Source organism: Polychytrium aggregatum (genome assembly GCF_025602895.1).
Source record: "Polychytrium aggregatum strain JEL109 chromosome Unknown BJ171scaffold_4, whole genome shotgun sequence".
Taxonomy (NCBI): Eukaryota; Fungi; Chytridiomycota; class Chytridiomycetes; order Polychytriales; genus Polychytrium; species Polychytrium aggregatum.
Window position 1 is genome coordinate 274,135 of NW_026516206.1, and position 20,635 is coordinate 294,769.

The 20,635-nt window shown below is 57.3% G+C and overlaps 5 protein-coding genes across 5 annotated transcripts; 4 read left to right on the plus strand and 1 right to left on the minus strand.

Annotated features, from left to right (window-relative positions):
- The first annotated feature begins 42 nt into the window (after positions 1-42).
- Positions 43-2,802, plus strand: BJ171DRAFT_489071 (P-loop containing nucleoside triphosphate hydrolase protein). Its single transcript, XM_053109444.1, has 8 exons — positions 43-663; positions 820-971; positions 1,051-1,085; positions 1,170-1,217; positions 1,349-1,518; positions 1,625-1,794; positions 1,880-2,045; positions 2,273-2,802. The coding sequence occupies exons 1-8, from the start codon at positions 77-79 to the stop codon at positions 2,718-2,720; spliced, it is 1,776 nt and encodes a 591-aa protein (XP_052970574.1). The 5' UTR covers positions 43-76; the 3' UTR covers positions 2,721-2,802.
- Positions 2,803-3,119: 317 nt separating this feature from the next.
- Positions 3,120-5,027, plus strand: BJ171DRAFT_595646 (uncharacterized protein). The gene is made up of 3 exons (XM_053114615.1): positions 3,120-3,628; positions 3,730-4,610; positions 4,726-5,027. The coding sequence occupies exons 1-3, from the start codon at positions 3,301-3,303 to the stop codon at positions 4,924-4,926; spliced, it is 1,410 nt and encodes a 469-aa protein (XP_052970575.1). The 5' UTR covers positions 3,120-3,300; the 3' UTR covers positions 4,927-5,027.
- Positions 5,028-5,779: 752 nt separating this feature from the next.
- BJ171DRAFT_419511 (uncharacterized protein) lies at positions 5,780-10,736 on the plus strand (the record flags this gene model as incomplete). Its single annotated transcript, XM_053107394.1, has 10 exons — positions 5,780-5,994; positions 6,188-6,416; positions 6,533-6,769; positions 6,867-6,953; positions 7,097-7,900; positions 8,021-9,146; positions 9,439-9,762; positions 9,844-9,968; positions 10,072-10,177; positions 10,276-10,736. 10 exons carry the CDS (start codon positions 5,780-5,782, stop codon positions 10,734-10,736), a joined length of 3,714 nt encoding a protein of 1,237 aa, XP_052970576.1.
- A 394-nt stretch (positions 10,737-11,130) lies between these two features.
- Positions 11,131-12,542, minus strand: BJ171DRAFT_489077 (grpE protein-like protein 1). Its single transcript, XM_053109445.1, has one exon. It carries the CDS (start codon positions 12,221-12,223, stop codon positions 11,549-11,551), a length of 675 nt encoding a protein of 224 aa, XP_052970577.1. The 5' UTR covers positions 12,224-12,542; the 3' UTR covers positions 11,131-11,548.
- Positions 12,543-14,660: 2,118 nt separating this feature from the next.
- BJ171DRAFT_208775 (uncharacterized protein) lies at positions 14,661-19,042 on the plus strand. The gene is made up of 15 exons (XM_053106339.1): positions 14,661-14,884; positions 15,151-15,235; positions 15,458-15,490; positions 15,569-15,717; positions 15,870-15,947; positions 16,076-16,128; positions 16,209-16,257; positions 16,366-16,496; positions 16,618-16,760; positions 16,869-16,983; positions 17,154-17,208; positions 17,334-18,178; positions 18,329-18,488; positions 18,640-18,749; positions 18,849-19,042. Exons 1-15 carry the CDS (start codon positions 14,774-14,776, stop codon positions 18,868-18,870), a joined length of 2,139 nt encoding a protein of 712 aa, XP_052970578.1. The 5' UTR covers positions 14,661-14,773; the 3' UTR covers positions 18,871-19,042.
- Positions 19,043-20,635: the final 1,593 nt, after the last annotated feature.

The following is a 20,635-nucleotide window of genomic DNA, read 5'->3' on the forward strand; positions in this document are numbered from 1 at the left end:
TGGCCAGCGATCGTCACCGACCGCCAGGATGCTTCTGCACATACCCCGCCGTTCACCATCCATACCGACAACCGCCATGCCCAGAGGCGTCAAGGGCACGAAGGCCCAGCAGCCGACCGCCAAGCGGACGCCTCGCAGTGCGATCAAGCCCAAGCACACAGCCGGCGATCTCTCCAATGCCGGGAGCACTGGCGCAAAGCAACAACCGGCAGCGAGGCGGAAGCGGAAGGCCGAGGAGCCGCCCGAAAGCCTCGATAAGCCCGCACAGAAGCGGAAGAGAGCTGCGCCAAGCAGATCACAGAAGACTCGCGGGCCGTCGTCTCGGGGCAAGCGTGTGTCGGCAAAGGCGGGCAAAGACGACGATGCATTCTCCGAGACAGGCTCCACTGACGGCGACGATGGTGATGCCTACTCTGCCAGTAACGGCGATGAGGACGATGGTAGTGCAGATGAGAGTCACAACGAAAGCCAGAACAGCGGCAGTGAAGAAGAAGACGACGACGACGAGCGCCGCCGAAAGCCCCGCAAAGGACCGCGAGGAAGATCGCTGCCCTCCAGGCGGGATTCCAAGAAGAGCGTCGCGCGCCCAGCTCCATCCCGAAAGAAGGCAGCTCGCAGGGGTGCCCAGGACGAAGCCAGAGAGATGCCGGCGACAAACCACAGGTGCATCTCATATCAATCAGTATCTGGCTGATCAGTTCCTGCAATGAGTTGCTGGATCGATTCATCGGCTCCAGACCACCAGTATCCAGAGTGAACCAAGTCCAGTCGGCCGATGTGCTAATCACTTCTGCAATCCATCTGCGATCGGCCGATCAGCGTCGAGACCGACACATCCGTCGTTGGGAAAGCAAGACAACTACTTCACCCCTCGGCCGTGCCAAACTCGCTGCCGTGTCGCGAGTCCGAGTTCGCCCAGATCCAAGCATATGTCCAGGATGCGCTGGAGTCGGCATCTGGGACCTGCATTTGTAAGTGCTCCACGGGCTCAAGCACTACATAATCTGCTGCAAGAGACTGAAGAGACCAATCGACTTTTCTGCTCCATAGATATATCAGGCGTGCCCGGGACAGGAAAAACGGCGGTAAGTATCTGCCAGACAGCATGAGAACGAGCGCCGGGTGCCACTCGGCACTTTAGTGCGACGAGGTTGCTGACACACCCACAGACCGTGAACAGCGTCATGAAGACACTCCAAGAGATGGCCAGGAATAAGGTACTCGCCCTCTCTCCTCTGTGTCGTTGAGCGCATGACGACAGTGCAGTTCGGCCGAGCAGATTCGCGAGCAGCCACAGAGTGCTCAGCTAATGCAACCGGATACTCCAATGGGCTCCCACCCGTGATAGGAAACGCCGAATTTCAACTTTGTCGAGATCAACGGCATGAAGCTGACAGAGCCATCCCAGGCATACTGTGTGCTGTGGCAGTCGCTCACAGGGAAACATGTGAGCTCGACCCAGGCCGCGCGTTTGCTCGAGTCCTATTTCGAGAAAGGTGGCTCGAAAGATCCTCCGTGGTAGGGCCCATGCTACCAACATCGATAGCCTGCTTTTTGGGCTGCCTGTCTCGAATGCAAACCCGACAGCGCATGGGCTAATGGCAATCTCCCATGGCATCAATAGTGTCGTCTTGATGGACGAACTGGATGTGATGGTCACCAAAAAGCAGACCGTCATGTACAACTTTTTCGACTGGCCGAATCGCCCAAGCTCGCGCTTGATTGTTGTCGCAATCGCCAACACAATGGACTTGCCGGAGCGCATGCTCGCCAACCGCATTTCGAGTCGCATGGGTGAGATCCGTGTGCCTGAGTACCACTGGCAGTCGACTGCCCATGCCGTGCCTTGGTGCTGATGACTGTGCCCCGACCAACGCAGGCTTGACTCGGATCAACTTCCAACCCTACACGCACCAACAGCTTACCGAGATTGTGGAGTCTAAGCTGTCGGGAACCGAGCTTTTTACGAAAGATGCCATCACGTTCTGCGCACGTAAAGTCAGCGCGGTAACCGGCGATGCACGTCGAGCCATGGACATCTGTCGGTAAGTGCGCGGCTTGTGAGAGGCGATGCTTGAAGTTCGTTGACGCTGCGTCAAGATATCGGTGGGCTTTGGCGCACAAGCAGAGCTTCGAGGCAGCAACTGGTCCGAGCACATAGGGGATATCCTTCGCCATCAACTTCCAGCATGGCGGTGGAGCCGGTCAGTTCGTCGCAATTCTGGCTACTGATGTCATAACTGTATGCCTTGATTCTGCCTATGCTTCACAGGAAAGCCATAGATATATTCCAGAGCCATGTCGAGCAAGCAAAGACACCCGATGGCGGCGAGCTGTCCAAGATCAGCATCGACATCATCAACCAAGCCATCAAGGAGCTCTCAAGCTCGCCGACTATCCAAGCGATCCAGAACGCCTCTTTGCACCAGCGGATCTTTTTGGTGGCGCTGATTCGGGTATTTCGCAAGCACGGGCTTTCGCGAGCGCAGCTTGGAGATGTTTCTCGCGAGCATCTTCGGCTGTGTCAGCTGCTCTCCTATTCAGCCCCCAAGTTCCACGAGCTCTTCCAGATCTGCAGTACTCTCTGTTGCAACGGCTGCCTCAACATCCAGAGCCACAAAGTTGAGATCAACCACGAGATCGAGCTCAATGTCTCGATCACAGATGTGGAGACGGCTCTCAAGAAAATCGACGATAAGGCACTTTCGTTCCTCGGCTGATATCCCGCCATTCTGTAGCCACCTGTGATGGGAGGATGGAGAGCATGAATATACTTGTCGCATGACATACCTGCTACATGAACGTATTTGCCACACGAGCGTACCCGCCCGTTCGGAGCGAAACGACAGTGTGTCCCTGGGTGCCTCTCACGCCAATAATTGTTGTTGGTTTCAGGAACGTGGTTCACGCATTCGATCATGGTTTCTCGACACCAAGAGAATCGGGCTGAACGAGTCGCTCGCTATGGTCTGACATGGATCTGGTGGTGGAACCGATCAAAGTGCTGGGCGAATCTCAGCCTGCGTGGTCGCCACAAGCCCCTTCCCTTGCTTCCCCGAAGCATTTCAAAGGCAAACACAATACCGGTCTCCTTGGACACTCTGTTGGTCGAGGGCACAGTGAAGGAGCCGCAGCGGGGAGACTGTTGGTCGATGTGGCATGGCCCCAGCACTGCTTCTGCCGTGGGACATGGAGCCGGACTGGCCAGCACAAAGCCCCGCCCGCCTCCGCTCTTGATCTCCCCTTGCTCTCTCCCCGCCGCTCAAGAAGCGCTCTGCTCACATCGCCCGAAAGACCGCCATGCACCCTGCCAGCGCCGGTGCCATCGCCAAGAAGACTAAGAAGAAAAAGTCCAAGAAAGCCCGTGCCCATGTCGTCTTGGCTGCAGCATCCAAAGTCGATATCGCCACGGCCCTCAATCCGATGAGCCAGGGCGCAGACGGCGAAGCGGCTGTCGTCGGCAATCCAGAGCCCGATGCCAGCGTTGGATCACTGATGTCGACGGAGCTTGTCGCTCAACCCCGCTCCCAAGCCCCTGAGTTCCCAGCCGAAAGCCTGCCCGTCGTCGCCGGCGACAGCACCGTGCTGACCGATCGCCTCGGCGGAATCACAACAAGCAATCACTCCGGTACTTGATGTTCCCTGTGAGCACTCCGCAGCTTGCCCTTCAACCTCGCCGGTAGTCAACTCACCTGTGCTTTGTTGAATCGTCTACTCGGCCCCTTCCAGATCTGGTCTCGCAGGTTGCTGCTGTCGCCGAGGGAGCAGTGGCCGAAACCGAACCCAACGGAGCAGCGGCCGACTCAGATCCAGAGACCAACATGCATCCTCTGCTGCGAGAGGCTCGTTTGAATCTTCGCAAGACATCAAGCGCGACCCTCCAGACCGCATCAACCATCGAGGACGACAAGAGCCAGCGGCTCTATGCGCCGCTCCGAAAAGCCCGTCGCCAGCTTCTTCCCCAGCCGGCGACTGCTGCTGCTGCCGAAGGACCAAACGGCAACGCAGCGGGGAACAGCGACGGTGACCCCACTCCACCCGAGATACCGCTCCTGGCTGAGATCCGGCGCAGACTTCGTCCAACCCAGATTGTCCGTCCTGCCAACTCAAATCTCGAGAATGGTCGCGCCGGCTTTCCCATCACCCTGCGCTCCTTCGAAACAGGCTGCGACCGAGAAGATGCCCCCGCTGAAATCCAGTCGCCTGGCAAGAATCCAATGTACCTCGAAGCCCGAAACCGGCTGCGGTCTGGCCGAAACCGAATGTTTCCTATCGTCGAACCTGTGGACCAACCTGTGGCTGATCTTCTCGTGACCGAGAGTGAGCTCATGGGCGGTATCGACACCATCCCCAACGACGTCGTGGCAGGCGAGTCAAGCATCGCAAATGATGCAGACGACGCTGCTTCGGATAGCACGATCGAGCCGCCTGTGTCGCTCAAGCGACCCGCCAGCGACGAGACCTCCGACGTTGCCCCTGCGCTCGCGATGGCCGAGGCCACCTCCGATCCATCGGCTGCAGATGAGCATGGCGCCAACCGCAGGACCAAACGCAGGAAGCATCTCAAGGCCGCCCTGTTCGAGACCCGCGAAGAGCCGAGGAAGCCCAAGGTATAACTGCTACAGTTGCTGGACCGAGGAACGGGGAGAGCCGAGCGTCGCTCGCGATGCTCAAGTACCCAGAGCTGCTGTTGACATCATCCCACCCCATCCCATGCCATCCTAGACACCGAGGCGATCTGCCAAAGCCGACAGCACAGTTGTTCCCGAAATCCGCCAGCGCTTCGAGATAGTGACGGGGCTCACACAGGGCATGGCGGCCTCGCCAGCCAAAGCCAAGGTGAAGAAGCTGAACATTGCTGTCTCGACACCAAATCGCACACTCAAATCGTCTCGTGAGCAGCTGCGCAAAATTGAAAAGAAATGAGCTCCCTCAGGAGGCCCCTGGAAATGAACGGGGATGTCGGTGTGGGATTGCTCCGCTGGTCTGCAATATAGCGCTGCGTCTGCAATATACACTCATTCCAGAAAACTGGGGCAGTATCCGTTTTCTCTGGCATCGGCGACACAAGTCTGCCGATCCGTAGGCTGCGGTGAGCAAGCCGTGTAATTGTTTCCAGTTCTGGTTGGCAATATCTTTGATTCCGTTGGTTTGGGGAGCATCGTCTTGAATGCACTTGGTCGAGCTCCTGTGGCAACGATTGATATCTGGCATTCCGAGATCGAGGTACTTGACTCGCGTCGCATGGCCACCACGCACTCTGAGCACAGTTTGGTCATGGTGGCGATGGGCAGTGTGTATACTCAGGCCCGGAAATCAGCCACAGCCCTGTCCCGAAACAATCTGACTCGTTTCAGAATGCCCATGCCGAAGCACTGCGTCTGCGAGAAGCAACGTCGCTCATGGAACCCTGGCCGAATGCATGCCGCCACAGCCCTGGCTGGAGGCCGCTGATTGGCTGGGCGGTGCGGCCACAGTTTCCTTTTTGGGGCGGCGTGTCGTTCGAGCCGGCTCGAGCCGTCCACGTGTCGCTCGCCTCGTCGAGATTTCGCCCTTTTTGCCATCTCCAAAAGCGAGGGATTCCCGAGAGCCTCCCCCCGTCCAAAAGGCCAGCGAGCCCTTCTCCCTTCTGCATCGACCTTGCCCCCGTCCGGCTCTGCTTGGATATCCACTCTGCCCTTGTGTCTGATCCAAAGGGACTGCCTCGTCCGATAACCACTCATCCGCCTGATCCGTCCGTGACGCTCCCGGCAAAAGCACCTCTCCTCTATCCATCATTATGAGGCTCAGATCCGTCGACCGAACGGCCACAATTGCGTGGTCGCCCGGAAAGCACTCCCCGCTCCTTGCCACCGGCACCGTCGCTGGAGCATTCGATGCCTCCTTCAATTCGTCCACCAGCTTGGAAATCTTTGACCTGAATCTCGACTCTGTTCCGGGAACCGAGGGTGCCTCGCGACTCAAGAAAGTTGGCTCCATCAGCAGCAACGCCAGGTACGGCGCACTCGGTGCATTCATGCCGATGAACGCATCGATCGCATCCAGAGACACCAGCAAGCGTTTGCCTGTGGCATCGATTGTTGCGTGGGTGTATGGCCGAGCTGCCTTCTCAATGAAGCCACCTCCCCCCCTTGCTCTCTCCTCGCCGCCAACACTCACCGCATGTTCTCTTCCGGAACGCCAATAGATTCAACCGACTGGCCTGGGGCCTTTCCAGCGATCCATCAAAAACCCACGGCATCCTCGTTGGTGGCAAAGAAAACGGCGAGCTCGAGCTGTGGAACCCCAAGCTCATTATCGACAACGGCCCCGATGCTCTGGTCCTGCGTCAGTCGGCACATTCTGGCCCTGTGCGTGGGCTGGACTTTAGCAGCGTGGAAACCAAGCTCTTTGCTTCTGGATCATCGGATGGAGAAGTACGTGCCGAACGCACCGTCGCAGACCAGAACCACCAGCCCGTCCTGTGCTTGGCATACCCATAGCATAGTATTTATCCAACCTGGGTCTGACCAATCCCGTCAATGTTTTTCAGATCTTTGTTTGGGACCTGAACAACCCCGCCAAGCCCTATTCTCCTGGTGCCCGCTCTCTCAAGCTCGAGGACATCACTGCGCTCTCGTGGAACCGTCAGGCCGGGTCGATTCTGGCCACAGCCAGCAACAACGGCCAAACCGCCATCTGGGACCTCCGCACTCGCAAGGACCTCATCACCCTTTCTCACCCAGGCGGAAGGAGAGCCATCACGAGCGTTGCATGGCACCCGGAGCATGTGAGTAACAGGACCGATGACGCTTGGTCGAATCCGTGGAACTGGCAGCCGACTTGTGCGTTGGTCTCCTTTCTCATCGCTTTCTCTCATGCTCCAGGCAACTCAAATTGTCACGGCGGCCGATGATGATATGAGCCCCGTTATTCTCACTTGGGATCTTCGCAACGCTCGCGCCCCTGAACGAGTAAGTCCCATTCGCCTCATCTGTCGTTCTGTCATTCTGTCGTTCTGTCGTTCTGTCATTCTGTCGTTCTGTCGGTCGCCCGTAATAGCACCCGAGTTGAGAATTGTATCGTCTAACGGATTGCCCTTCGCTGCGATCTATAGCAACTGGCTGGCCACACCAAGAGCATCTTGTCGCTCTCTTGGTGCCCGAAAGATTCGGATCTGCTGCTCAGTTGTGGCAAGGACAACCGCACCCTCGTCTGGAATATGTCGTACGGAGAGGTCATTGGCGATCTCGAACACAGCAACAACTGGGCGTTCGATGTGCAGTGGTGCAGCCGCAACCCTGACCTGATCGGTGTCGCCAGCTTCGACGGCAAAGTCTCTGTGCACTCCCTGCAGGGCTCGTCCACGGCGTACGAGGAGCCCGTCAGCGTCGTCCACAACCCTGGAGTCCCCAGCGACGATCCCTTCGCCATGCTCCAGCAGTACAGCACCCACACAAACGACACCGGATTTGTGCTGCCCTATCCGCCAAAGTGGCTCCGCCGCCCGGTTGGTGCCACTTGGGGATTCGGCGGCAAGCTCGCCGTCTTCAACAAGAACCTCGGCCCAACCGCAGTCAGCGTCAAGTCTGTCGCTACCAACGTCGAATTCTTCAGCCGTGCACAAGAGCTGGAAGGTGCGCTGCAGGACGCAACTGGCGAGAGTCTTTTGACTTTCTGCAAGAAGATTACCAGCGAGCAGCCTGCCAGCAAGGGCGGCGACGTTCTGGGATTCCTGCGTGTTATGCTGGAGCGCGGCGAGCGCGAGCAAGTCCTTGAGTTCCTGGGATTCAACCGCAACAACATTGCTGGTGACCGCCTGGCTGGCCTCCTGGAGAAGCTCAAGATCCAAGCGCACCCTCCCGCGCAGCCCTCTCCAAAGCCAACAATCAAGACCCTTGCGACCAAGGACGATGCTGAAGTCGAGAACAAGGACTCGCTCTCCGATATGTTTGCGGGCGCTGCAGCTGATTTTGCCGTTGGAGGAGGTGACTCGGCTGCCACAGCCGCGGCCGTGATCTCTCCCAAGCCCAAGCCCAAGCCCACCGTGGGCTCGACGCCATTCAAGCTGTATCCGGTCATCCGCCGAGGCGAAGAGAGCGATGTCGATGTTCTCATCACTCGTGCGTTGATTCTGGGTGACTTTGAGACCGCGGTTACGGTCTGTCTTGGAGCCGATCGTCTCGCCGATGCCGTGATGCTGGCAGTCTGTGGTGGCCACGAACTGCTGGAGCGCACTCAGGCCGAGTATTTCAAGCGCACCCGTGACAAGAAGAGCTATGCCCGCATCCTGCATAGCGTGGCCAACCAGGATCTGCGCGACATTGTCCTCAATGCCGATCTCGATGGCGTTGAAGGTGGCTGGAGGGACATCCTCGCCCTGATTTGGACCTATGCCAATCCCGAGGACTTTAGCGAGTTGCTGAACCTGATTGGCGAGCGCCTCGAGGCCTCTGCCGCTTCCTTGAGCAGCATCAAGCTCGCGGAGAAGGAGAGCAAGAGTCTTGCGGCGGTACTGTGCTACCTCGGCGCTGGCAACCTGAAGCGCGTGCTCCCCATCTGGACTCGCAGCGATGCCGACGATATCAAAAAGTCTTCGCTTGCAGCCCCCGGTCGCCAGGCTTCGAACGGCTCGATTCCTCTCCCCAAATTGCAGGCGTTTATCGAAAAGATCTCTCTTTTCCGCGAGGCGATTCAATACCAGGATGGCGATCTGGTGGAGCAGCCTGCGCAGTACGAGCTCGAGAGTCTCTACAACTATTACGCCGAATATGCCGAACATCTGTCGGCGCAGGGAAACATTTTCGCTGCCCAGCGCTACCTGAACCTTATCCCGATGGCATACGCGTCCGCCAAGTTCATCCACTCAAACGTCGACGCGATCACTGTCCTCCGTGATCGGGTCTATCAAAGCGGAGGCTACCGCGTTGCGACCACGAGCCAGCCCATGTTCCCTTTCGAGCTGGTTGACGTTTCTCTGGTCAGCAAGCCCGAACCCGTCGCTCAGCAGCCCGCGCATAATCCATACGCAAGCTACCCGCACGGCACCACAGCCAGTAACGCTGGCTATGACAGCACCAATTATGGCAATACTGCCACTTACACAAGCACCACCGGCTATTATAACCCGTACCCCGGCACTGGAGCACACGTATACTCCCCAAGCGGTAAGCATAGCACTCTGGCCAGAGGGGGCCACGAAAGCCCGCCTGCCAATCTGAGAGCGCTTTGAGATGCAATGTGCCTCTCCCAGACAGCCCCGCGCTGCCTCCGGTTTCTGCTCGCAAACATCTGACATGTTGCCGTCCTCAATTGCCACAGGTGCCCCTGCCGCTTACGAGAACACACCCAAGTTCGCGCCGGATACCTTCCCCAACCACCCCAACTATCCATACGCGCCTGACCGCAGCAGCTCCTATCCCGCGGCTCCTCTCTCGAGCACGGCCACTCCATCGGCAGGCGCGGTCAACTTGCCCCCGCCGCCCATCGCGCCGATCAATAACGGACTCGCTCGTCCGGGCTCGGCTCAGGGCCCCTTGGGCTATCCTTCGGCCTCTGCCTCCGCCTCCCATCCCGCATACGACTTTGGTCCCTCATCGGTGCCTCAGCCTAACCCACCGAGCATCAGTCACCACGGCCCGCCGGCTGTTTCCCAGCCTCCGCCACGCGTCAACACCCCGCTGATGGCCCCTCCCCGATCCGTGCCTCCCACTGGTGTCTTTTCTCCCATCGTTCCGTCTGCGCCTGCCCCCGTCCCTGAGCCCGCCGCCCCCACCCGCCATCGTAAGTCATGCTCTGCGTTGAATCCGAAATCTTCCGATCTGCCGAATCTGTGCACACACTAACCACTCTCCTCTGGTGCAGCTTTTGGTGATCTGAGCCATATCCCGGCCGAGCACAAGCCACTGGTTGCTTCTGTGCAAAAGTACATCAAGAGCGCAAAAGACTGTGTCGTCGGGGTAAGTGTCTCACGTGGACCCAGCCCGAGAGTGCCATTCGATATCTGTGTTCGCGATGTGCATGGCAGCGCTCCTGGACATTGCGCTGGCTCTGAGCGACCGATCCACTGCCATGTTTCAGGCCCAGCAAAAGAAGATCATCGAAGATGCCGAGAAGCGTGTCAGCCATCTACTGGATCAGCTGAACAACTCCGAGCTCCCAAAAGACATCACCGACAAACTCTCTGAGCTTTTCAAGGGTATGTTGGCCATACAACACTCTAGGCCGCCAACAGTGCCGATATGCCGCGCCTGGCGCGGAACTGACGTCGCTTTCCTATCCTTTTCATCGTCCCAGGTCTCGACTCGGGTGACTACGCCAGCTCCCACGCAGCTCAGGTCAAGCTAATGAGCGAACGATTTGATGTGACTGGCGCCTGGGTTGTTGGCATCAAGCGTCTGATTGACTCTGCGGAACAAGCAGCCAAGCGGGCAGCCCAGCCTTCTCCTGCCGTTTCGCATCTCCCCCCGCCTCCCACTGGCGGCATCCCCTCAGCCAGCGCGCAAGGACGCGGAGCGTATGGCGCTCCTCCTGCCTCAGCCAATGCCTATGGCGCTCCTCCTCCATCAGCCAACCCTTACGGCGCTCCTCCTCCATCAGCCAACCCTTACGGTGCTCCACCTGCATCGGCCAACCCTTACGGTACCCCTCCACCCGCTGCAAATTACGGTGCCCCTCCGACAGCCGCTAACTATGGCGCACCGCCGGCATCAAACTACGGAGCACCCCCTCCCCAGGGCCATTCGCGACCTTTCTAGACTGGAGTGATCAATGCCTGGCTTGACTGTTGCTTCTCGCCCCCGCTTGCCTCTAATCGTGCGCTTGTATGTGCGCCTCTTACCGTTCCCCAATGTTTCCTCCTCTCCCCCCCCCTCCTATCGATTGCCTGCGTTCGCTCTCGCCAAGCGGCGTCGATCGTTTTTCCCCATCCTCTTTCCATCTGGGCTGTTTGTTGAAATTGGATACAGCTGGCCATCGGTGAACACGCAGTCTCAATCAATTTGCAGCCAGTCCATATGATCCCACGCCACGCCTTCGCAGGCTCGGCGGCGAACTCGCAGCCAAATCGCCCAATTAGAGGATGCGTGCCGAGACCAAGAGCTGCCGACCGGACATTCAGCACCGGTGCCGGCAGCTAACCATGCGAAGGAATTGGGAGGTCCAGAAGCGGTCCAGCAGAAGCATGGACGCAAATCTATTACGGGCGGCATCATCAACTGTACAGCCATGCATGCTCGGTCCCCCAGGCAACCAGAGCAGCAAATGAAAAAAAAAACAAACAATAACATATACGCAGAGACAAACGAGAGAAGCAGACCGCAAATCGTAAGCAAAGGGAGGACGAAGAAGGGGAGCAAAAAAATCCCAAAGGAGATATCAGATCTCAAAAAAAGCGCCAGGATCTGGCGAGTTTGTATGTAGATCGAGCACGACATGTCCCATGGATTTGCTGGTTGCAAATGCGACCGGTTGCTCTGACAAAGATCTGCAATGTAGTCGCAGCCCGTGCAAAGGGGAGACAGGCTCGGCTGCCGACTGGATTTTCAGGCCGCATAGCGTCTCGACAACATTAGTTCGAAGGATCCAGCACCACGCCGACCTGGGCGGGTCTCAAGACACGACCGTTCAGAGAGAAGCCGGGCTTGGTCACCTCCAGGACAGTACCGGGCTCCTTGTTGGGCACGGGGACCTGGAACATGGCCTGGTGATGGTTGGGATCGAACTTTTCGCCCAAAGGCGAGAACCGCTCGACGCCGTGGCGCTTGAGGGCCTTCAGGAAGTTGTCCTGGGTCATCTTGACTCCCTCCTGGAGGGTCTTCAGGGCACCGCCAGCCTGGAGATCCTGCTCCGAGACCGAGCCAAGAGCCAGATCCAGCACATCGACCGTCTCCAGCATGTCCTTGGCAAACTTTTGGATGGCGAACTGAGAGGCGTTTTCGATCTCCTTCCGTGTCCGCTGGCGGATGTTTTCCTGTTCGGCGAGGGAGCGGCGGTACGAGTCGTGCAGGTCCTTGATCTGAGACTCCTTGTCGGCCAGAGTCTGATGAAGCTTGGCCAACTGATCGCTCAGCTCCTTCTGGCTGGGCGCATTAGCGTCGGCGGGCTGCGAGGCCGACTCGGTGGTGTACAGACGAGCGACGGCTGGGACAAGACGTCTTGCCGAAAGAGCAGCCGGGAGCGGCAGGCAGGCCGCTTGGGAGGAGGCAGCGAAGGAGCGTGCGATCTGGCGACGGGCAGCAAACATGGCAGCGGGATACAACAGCGTGGGCGTGTAGAGGAGCGAGATGGAGATTGGGCGAGCTTGGCAGCGACGGTGTAGATGCGATATCAAGCTGGATGACGGCGAATCGACAGCTGCAGACGACGGAGAGGCAGATCAGACGGGCTGCGCGACCGCCGACTTTTTTTTCGCCGGCCGCTGATTCGTCGATTTGGGCTGCGGATGGTGTGTGTGTGTGCGTACACAAAGTGTGTGGCGTGAACGGCCTGGATGCAGATCCAGAAGCAGCTTGCGATTTCGTAATGTAGTGAAAGTACTTATCGGCATATCGGATCGGTCTCCGTGAGACCCGAGTGCGAGCGATCGGCACAATACCCTGGAGGGCAGGTGCGAGGCCAGATTTGCTCACAACCAATCCCGTTGTCCAAATCGATAGATTGCAACTCACCAACTCCATCTCCTCACGCCTGGACACACCTGCGAGGCTTTGAACCCAAGGAGTGACAGGCTGAGGACTGGGACGGATGTACATTGCGGATGGACACTGTGGATAGACACTGTGGGTGGATATTGCGGATGGAGTTATGGATGATGGATGCGTGTGTATTCCCATCGCACAGAAGAGGATCTGTCCTGGGCTCTACGTTCATTCAAGATGGTATCAGCGAGCAGCTCCAGAGTTGTGTAATTGTGCATCGCGTGGCTGATTCGATTAGCTCTGTACTTGATACCATGTCCGAGAACTAACCTGACGAAGTAAGCTCGGCTCTGTAGAGTGCGGCGAAGCCTGCAGGAGCATCTCACGACCAACCGCTCGTAACAGTGGTGATCAATGCCACAGAGGCCGGGTACTCATCCGTGTATTCGTTGGAAAGCCTCCAGTCTAGCCAGTCGAGTCTGCCCTCGCTCATTTTACGATGTCCCGAACGGTTCACCGACCAAGTCGAGCAAGGGGGCGAGAGAGTATCGCGAGGGCTTGGGTATCGGCCGTCGGTCGGATCCACCGCTTTCCCGTCTCGTTTGGAGCGAGCTTCAGAGAAGAGCGAGGGGGCAGCCCAGCAAGTGGGTATCACTGATGATCTTTGCCGGAGGGTATCCCTGGCGATTTGTTTTAGCGCACAAGCTTGCGCCGGAGTACTGCAACAAGGACGCTGGGCTGAGAACTAGCGCTTTTGCTTGCTATGGGGAAAGACATTGGCCATGTGGCCTGCACGCCCTTTCATCGCCGCCTGGGCGGCAAATTGACTGCTCCACCAACGCCGCTTTGGAAGGCTGGATACCCTCTCGAAAATCGTTGGTCGTTAGTGGTTGATTTGAAATGACTCTGATGCTGCGGAGCCTGATTGGTCGGCAATGCCATCGCAGCAGCAGCAATACTCTGTTTCGGCGATGGAGTGCTGCCAACCAATTCACCCACACTGAGGTATCCCGTGGCTGCCAGTATCGATCGTGCTTGTCCGGACTCAGGTTGAGTAACTCGGATGCCATGGTTTGGTATCCCATTGCACCAGAGTGACCCTGTGGATCGTTGCTCGAGCGGCGAACTGTGTTGACGCCTCCAGACCTCTGTGTTTTGCATGCAAGTTCGGTCGACAAGCAAACATCATTACAGCACCAGCACGCAAGCTTCTCGTTTCCAACGCCAGAGTGGGAATCCGAGCGAGGCGGGCTGTGGGAACGGATTCGTTTGTCCAGCCACGGAGCAAGTGATCCGCCACGGAGCCAGCTCCGTCCAAGCGCGCGATCGCCGACCGCCAGTGCTGCGATTTATCTTCGCCACTATTGCCCAGACAGGCAGGCAGGCTGGGCCGTCCTCGGGTCCGCCGAATGCCCACCACCCGCAAAGCATTCGTATGTTGACAGCGGGGAGTGTGCAATGGCCCTCGCTTGGGCCTGCACACCCGGAATACATCAATATCGTGAGCAATCAGCGCAGCTTTGGGATGGTATCTTCCCAGCGACTTTCATATCCACCCCCCCCCAAAAAAAAAATGCCGATTCGGACCATTGGCCGCCCAGAGATCCTGATCCGGTCTGCTGCCGAGCAGGGTATCGCTCCGGCCACAGCCGCCAAGACGGGTCAGGTTTGGCCAGAGAGCATCGCCACCGCGCCCATGGCCTGTTCATGCCCTCTCAACGGGACTTGGAGGGCTCGCCAGACGACGATACGAAGCTGCCCGACGACCCAGTCCGCACCGACCAGAGCAAGAGCAGCACGACCAAGTCGATGCCGACTTGGCCAGAGACAACCCGGGCAGACCCAGCTTTATCAAAGCCACCAGCCCCGAGCGGTGTTGTGGCTGTTGTGGCTGTTGTGGCTATTGTGGCTCTTGTGACAGCTTGTTGGGGAGGACAAGGAGAGGGTATCCAGCATTCGACCAATCGTTTTTCGCGCTCCACGTCTGCCCTCGCCGTTAAACTCTGGGCCAAAGCAGCAACCTCCCTCTCTGCCTTCCCCCCCCCTCGATCTCCAAAACCTCTGCCAGTCCGAATACTCGATCATCCTCAACCGCCCCTAGCTGCTCTCGTCTCCGATCTTTGGTCTTTGCCTCCGCGCATCGCAGACTCGCCGAGATGTCCAAACAGCTCATGGACAAGAAAGCCTCGGATCCGATGGATCCGCTGTCCTCTTCGCCTTCGGCCCCCTCGCTGCCTGGTGCTGCTCCCCAGAGCCAGCCCTCACTGGTGCGTCCATCTTTGCCATCCACCTGACTCTGCGATTGCCTGCGTTGCCACCTCGGTGTCGCACTCTCTGCAGCATCCCATCAGCCCATTTTGCTCTCATCCTCCAAGTTGCCTGTGCTGCTGTCTTGGCGACTCTTGTTGCCTCGCTCTCGTTCCGCTGGTCTGGCATCTCTGGAGTGGCACCCGTGGCTGCCTATTCTGGTCTCCGCCGTCGCTCACCCGTCCATATCATCTTCGTCCCTGCATCGCTCGACCCTGAACTGCAGAAAGTGGGAGCTTGTTTCTGCTGTGCCAGTTTGCTCCGGTTCCCGCAAACGGTTTCGTGCTTCAATTGCACCATCTGCAACACGAGTAAGCACCGCGTTCGCAGTGACAGCGGCCCTGTCAGCCCCTCTATACTTGAGACAAGACAATACCGATGATCGCGCATGGCCGCATTCAACGATTCGATCGATTGCTGGCTGATCGGAGCGGATATAAGGGGGGGATCAACGTGCGGCTTGTCCAAAGGGGCCGGACCTTCGGACAGTGGCTGCTCAGCGAGCTAACATTATCGTCTTGCCAACATCACAGTCAATGACCTCACGCCCACCGGGCCGCCAAAAGGTTTGTACCGCGCTCTGCCAAGCACCAGTGTCTTTCGCAGCATCCACGACTGACACCCGATTCTCCTGAATCTTTCAGCCAGCCACTTTGGCATCGCCCTGACGCTTCCCCTGGTCCACAAGCTGGCATCCGATGCCACGAAGGATCAGTCCAAAATCGCGCCGCTGCAGAATGTGCTCGCCGATAGCTTCTCAATATTCCAGTTCCTCAACAGCTCATTTGCGAATGTAAGCACCCTCCCAAGCTTGCTCCATCGCCGAGTTTATCACTTGCACATCTGCCGAAGCAGCTTTGGGGGTGTGCCACCCCGCTGGCCTGGTCAATCGTAGTCGATGCTTGTCGCAATTAGAGTTGCTAATGCTAGGTGTTCGATATACAGCTACAGATGCCGCCATCACTGCAGAGCACAGGACTGGACACGGACTCGATGGACAAGACCTTCAGCATCATCTCCTCCGTATGTTCGAGCTAGTCGAAGCAGATGTCTGTGATGGAGCTACCTGCTGCCTGCTGCCTGCCATACTGACTCAAAGCCACCTTCCGACGCATTTGTCGCTGCTACGCCTCCACACAAAGTCGCCCCAGTTGGTCACGATTGTTTTCGAGGCTATCCTCCGTCTTCTGAAGCGACCCGGAAGGTAAGCACTGAGTCTGCCAGCAACGCTTCTGCTTCGCCCTAAGGCCGCGGTACCTTAACTCGGCTACGCGCATATCCCAGACCGATTCAAAAATGCAACGAGCTTCAATTTTTGATGATCATCATCGAGGTATGCATCTACAACCAGCTCAGCTGTCGTGCAGCATGCCTGCGTCGTTGGCCTTCGACTGGTGCGGAAGCCCTCTCACTGACTCGATTTGGCTTGGCTACTGTTCAGTGCCCCTTTATCGTCGTTCGACCATCGATCCTTGATGATGCGAAGCATCTCGAAGTTGTTGCCCGACTGCTCGGCCTGATATCCGGACTCGCGAATGAGCTCCACCATTTTATCGTCAACTGGTTCATTCTGTACGTAGCACACAAAGACCACGCCGTCCTCTCACCTACCGACGCCCCTCACATCAGCCAACTCGATGTTCGAACGGATGCATACTGACACGATGCACACATAACGACATTGGCCCCGTAGCATGCCCTTTGAACGCTTCCAAAGCAAGGTGACCCTGGTCAATCGCTTCATTGGAACACGGATGACCCGAATGCAGAACTTCCCCTCCATGTATATGAAGGACTGGGCGATCAAAGCCGCTGCCAGGGTTATGGCACTTTTGTGTAAGCACAGCGCCGGCATCATGCGACCAGTCCGTTGCAAGTTATGGAGTGCAGCCTGAGGACAGTGAGTGGCGCTTGAGATGACTCTAACTTTTATGCCGTCCATAGTCGCTGCGAACGCCAAGAGATCGCAGCGGCTCCACGTAAACGAGTTCTACAATACCGTTGTCGACTACTTGGATGTGGGCCAGGACTTTTGGCGGTGGCAGGGCGAGCATGCTGGGTAGGTTTCGCACCTTTACATCCAGCGGCCGAGGTGGGCTGGCTGGCTGGCTGGCTGGCTGTGGTGGGCTTGCAGATTCCTGCGGGCCATGGTGCAGGACCGTGTTGCTGTGCAAGCCATCAATCGTCTCGCTGCGCATCACTAACCAGCCTTTCGATTGGACGCTGCAGATCGTTCTCTTTCTGCCAGTATCCGTTCCTGATATCGCTGGGGTCGAAAATTAAGGTATACCATCGATTCGAGACAGAGACTCATCCGCACGGATCTTGAACCAAGCTGAGCACCAGCCGCCTTCTGTTGGTACTGATACATACATCGACCTCGATCCGACTCCTCCAAATCGCCCTCAGATCATCCAAGCCGAGAACTCTCGAATTATGACCGAAAAGTTCAGGTCCGCGTACTATCGTCTGACAGTCCACGGTCTCCCCGCCGATCCGTTCCTCACGCTCCGGGTGCGACGCAACAACCTCATCCACGACTCGCTGAGCCAGCTGCGAGCACCAAACATCGATTTGCGCAAGAAGCTCAAGATCGAGTTTGCCAACGAAGCTGGTATCGATGCCGGCGGCCTTACCAAGGAGTGGTTCCTCCTGCTCGTCCGCGATTTGTTTGACCCACAATACGGCATGTTTGTCTTTGAGGAAGAGAGCCAGCTCTGCTGGTTCAACAAAGCTAGCTTCGAAAACACTGAAGAGTTTCGCCTCGTTGGCACAATCCTGGGACTGGCCATATCCCACGGCACCATCCTGGACGTGCATTTCCCGTTGGCGTGCTACAAGAAGCTGCTCAACGTGCCTCCGACCTTTGATGATTTGATGCAGCTTTCGCCGTCAATTGGGCGCAGCTTCGAGCAAATGCTTAGATACGACGCGGACGACTTTAGGGACGTATTTGATCTCGACTTTGTGGTCGAATTCGACCGATTCGGCGAACTCGTGCGCCACGAGCTTATTCCAAACGGCGCATCGATTCCCGTGACGAAGGACAACGTTCAAGAGTATATCAACAAGTATATCGAGTGGAAGTTCACCACCTCGGTCAAGGCACAGTTCGACGCCTTTCAGACCGGGTTCCTCGAAGCATGCGGCGGCAACGCGCTCTCACTGCTGCGCCCTTCGGAAATCGAGGCCATTATCATTGGCGAAACCGAGATCGATTTTATGGGCTTGGAAACGGTTACGGAATATGAAGGGTAAGCACCGATAGCAGGCACTGGCTATGGACCACATCCGCAAACAAGCAATCGCAAAGCCGATCCCGCGCGGCTGCAAATGCTGGTTTGACTGACATGGCTGGCTAAACGCATCGGCGAATGTTCCATGTTATCTATTCTCAACCGCAGATTCGTCCGAGGCGAGCCCTACATCAAATGCTTTTGGGAGATCATCAGCGCCTACTCGGAGGAAAACAAGCGCCGATTCTTGATGTTTGTCACTGGAACGGACCGCATTCCGCCTACGGGAATCCAGAACATGAAATTCAAGCTGTCCTGCCTTGGCGAGGTGAGTTCCCAACACGCCAGAACAGATTGCTCTGATTCCACCATCCTGTCGCCTGGCCCTCTCCAATGCCTCTCTCTGCACAGCCACAGCCGCAACCTCAGCCACAGTAGCTAACTTCCAGCCGTCTCGGTCTCGCAAACTCCATCCACAGGATTCAGATGACTTGCCTCTGTCGCACACGTGCTTCAACCAGCTGTGTCTGTATCGATACTCCTCAAGGGCAAAGCTCATCGACAAATTGGAAAAGGCAATGCTGTGGAGGTGAGTGACTCGTTGTGTGCTCTGTGTCAATGCCTGTCGTGATCCGGACACAGTCCAATTCTGACATGTTGTGCTTCTCTCTCCCGGTTCTGTTGGCAGCTCTGGCTTCCATGTAAAATAGTTGCTTGTCACGGCAACATTGGCAACCCAGCGGGGGGAGGTCAGGCGAGGAAACTGCCAGTTCCAGCCAAAACAACCCCTGTCTTTGTGTGCCATTTTCTGCACACACTAACATCCGCACCATACCTGATCCGCCCGCTCTGCTGCCCACGACATCATTCACTCTGTGCCTCATCAATTGACCCCGTCGGATTTCCATCGAAGCTCTGCGGCTCCTCGACCTCGTATATGTTCCCCCTTTCTGATCGATTTTGCACCCAGTGCCCAGTTGCTCAATACCACCAATGAGATCGTGCGAGATCTAGTAACAGTTTTGCCCCGCTCCTAGAGACAGTGTACTGTTCATGTTGCCAAATAATACTGCAGTATACAGTCCTCGCGGAGACAGCCGATGGTGTGTGGGTCGTGGTGATGGGCACCGATTCCAGGGCATGGAGCGGTACCAGCTCCCGCCATCATCACCACCGTCGCCATCTGGCCATTCCATCATCAGCACCACCGCCGTCGTTGAGCGTCGGCCTGCAAATCCGCAGAATCCGAGGTCGCACCCGATAGCCGACTACACAACACTAATATCGACCCCTGACAACGGGAAAACCGCATTTTCAGGGGACACATGACAGCGTAGTATGTGATGGCATGCGTCTAGCTATGCCACAAGAAATAAAACAGATCACTTTGGCAGCCTCCGAGTGAACACCACCGGTCGCTCTCCGGTCTCCACAATCGACCTGCACTGCTCAAAGTACCGAGCAAACCGCTGCCTCCGAGGGCTGGATGCATAGCCCTTGCCTTGTCGCCATGACGCATTGCCAAAGGCGATCACCACATCGGTCCGTATCGGGGCGTGCTTCAGGACGGCCTTGCACATCCTGTCGACGGCCACTTGGCGCCTCTTGTGGCCCGTGAAGCGATGGTGACGGGCCTTCTTGCCAAGGTGGAAGTCGAGCTGCACTCGCAGCTCCGGTTGCAGGACATGGGTGAGATGGACCTTGAAAGCCTCCGAGGACGACACCTTGGGCGAGGGGTGGTCGACATCCAGGTCTCGATGCTGAGTCGATACTTCATGATATTGTGCCACTTGGTGTCGGACTTGTGGCCACACATTTGCTGGTAGTGGCCATTGGAGAATGAGACCACCTCGTCTTGGTGGCCCGGTGCTTGGATGACCGCCGTGAAGATGGAGCCGACTCCAGGATCGATGCCAATCCAAGTGGTGCGATCGGGGTCTGGGTCGCCGATGTGGGCCTGGATGCGTTGCTCGGCAGTCGGAGGAGGCTCGATGGTCTCGGTGCGATCGGTTCGAGGCAGAAACTTGACGAGACCGATGGTGCATCCAATGCCATCGGTGCTGATCTCGTAGTTGAACAGCTTCTTGTTCACGTCCCGCTCTTGGAAGAGGGAACTACGCAGCTTGAAGCAACTGCGCCAGAGACGATCCTGGTTGTTGACACCGTCCGTCAACCCCCTGGACCTGACGAACGTAGTGGGTTACTACGAGCTGGATGGCATGAGAAGGTTCAACTGGCAAGACCCGGATGTCCATCTCCTGTGGCGAACACTCCGAAGAGTGTTCAAGACGCTGATCATCGCCAAGGCGGGGTGGAAACCCCCCAGGCGATAGGCGGCATGGTCGAAGCAGAGCGAGAGATGAGGGCATATGGCTCTCATTTCTCAAGACTGCTCACTAGGTCTATAAGAACTTTATTTTCTATCCTTTTTTTTTTTCTTTCCTTTCCCCTGATATACTGCTAGGGCCGACCAGG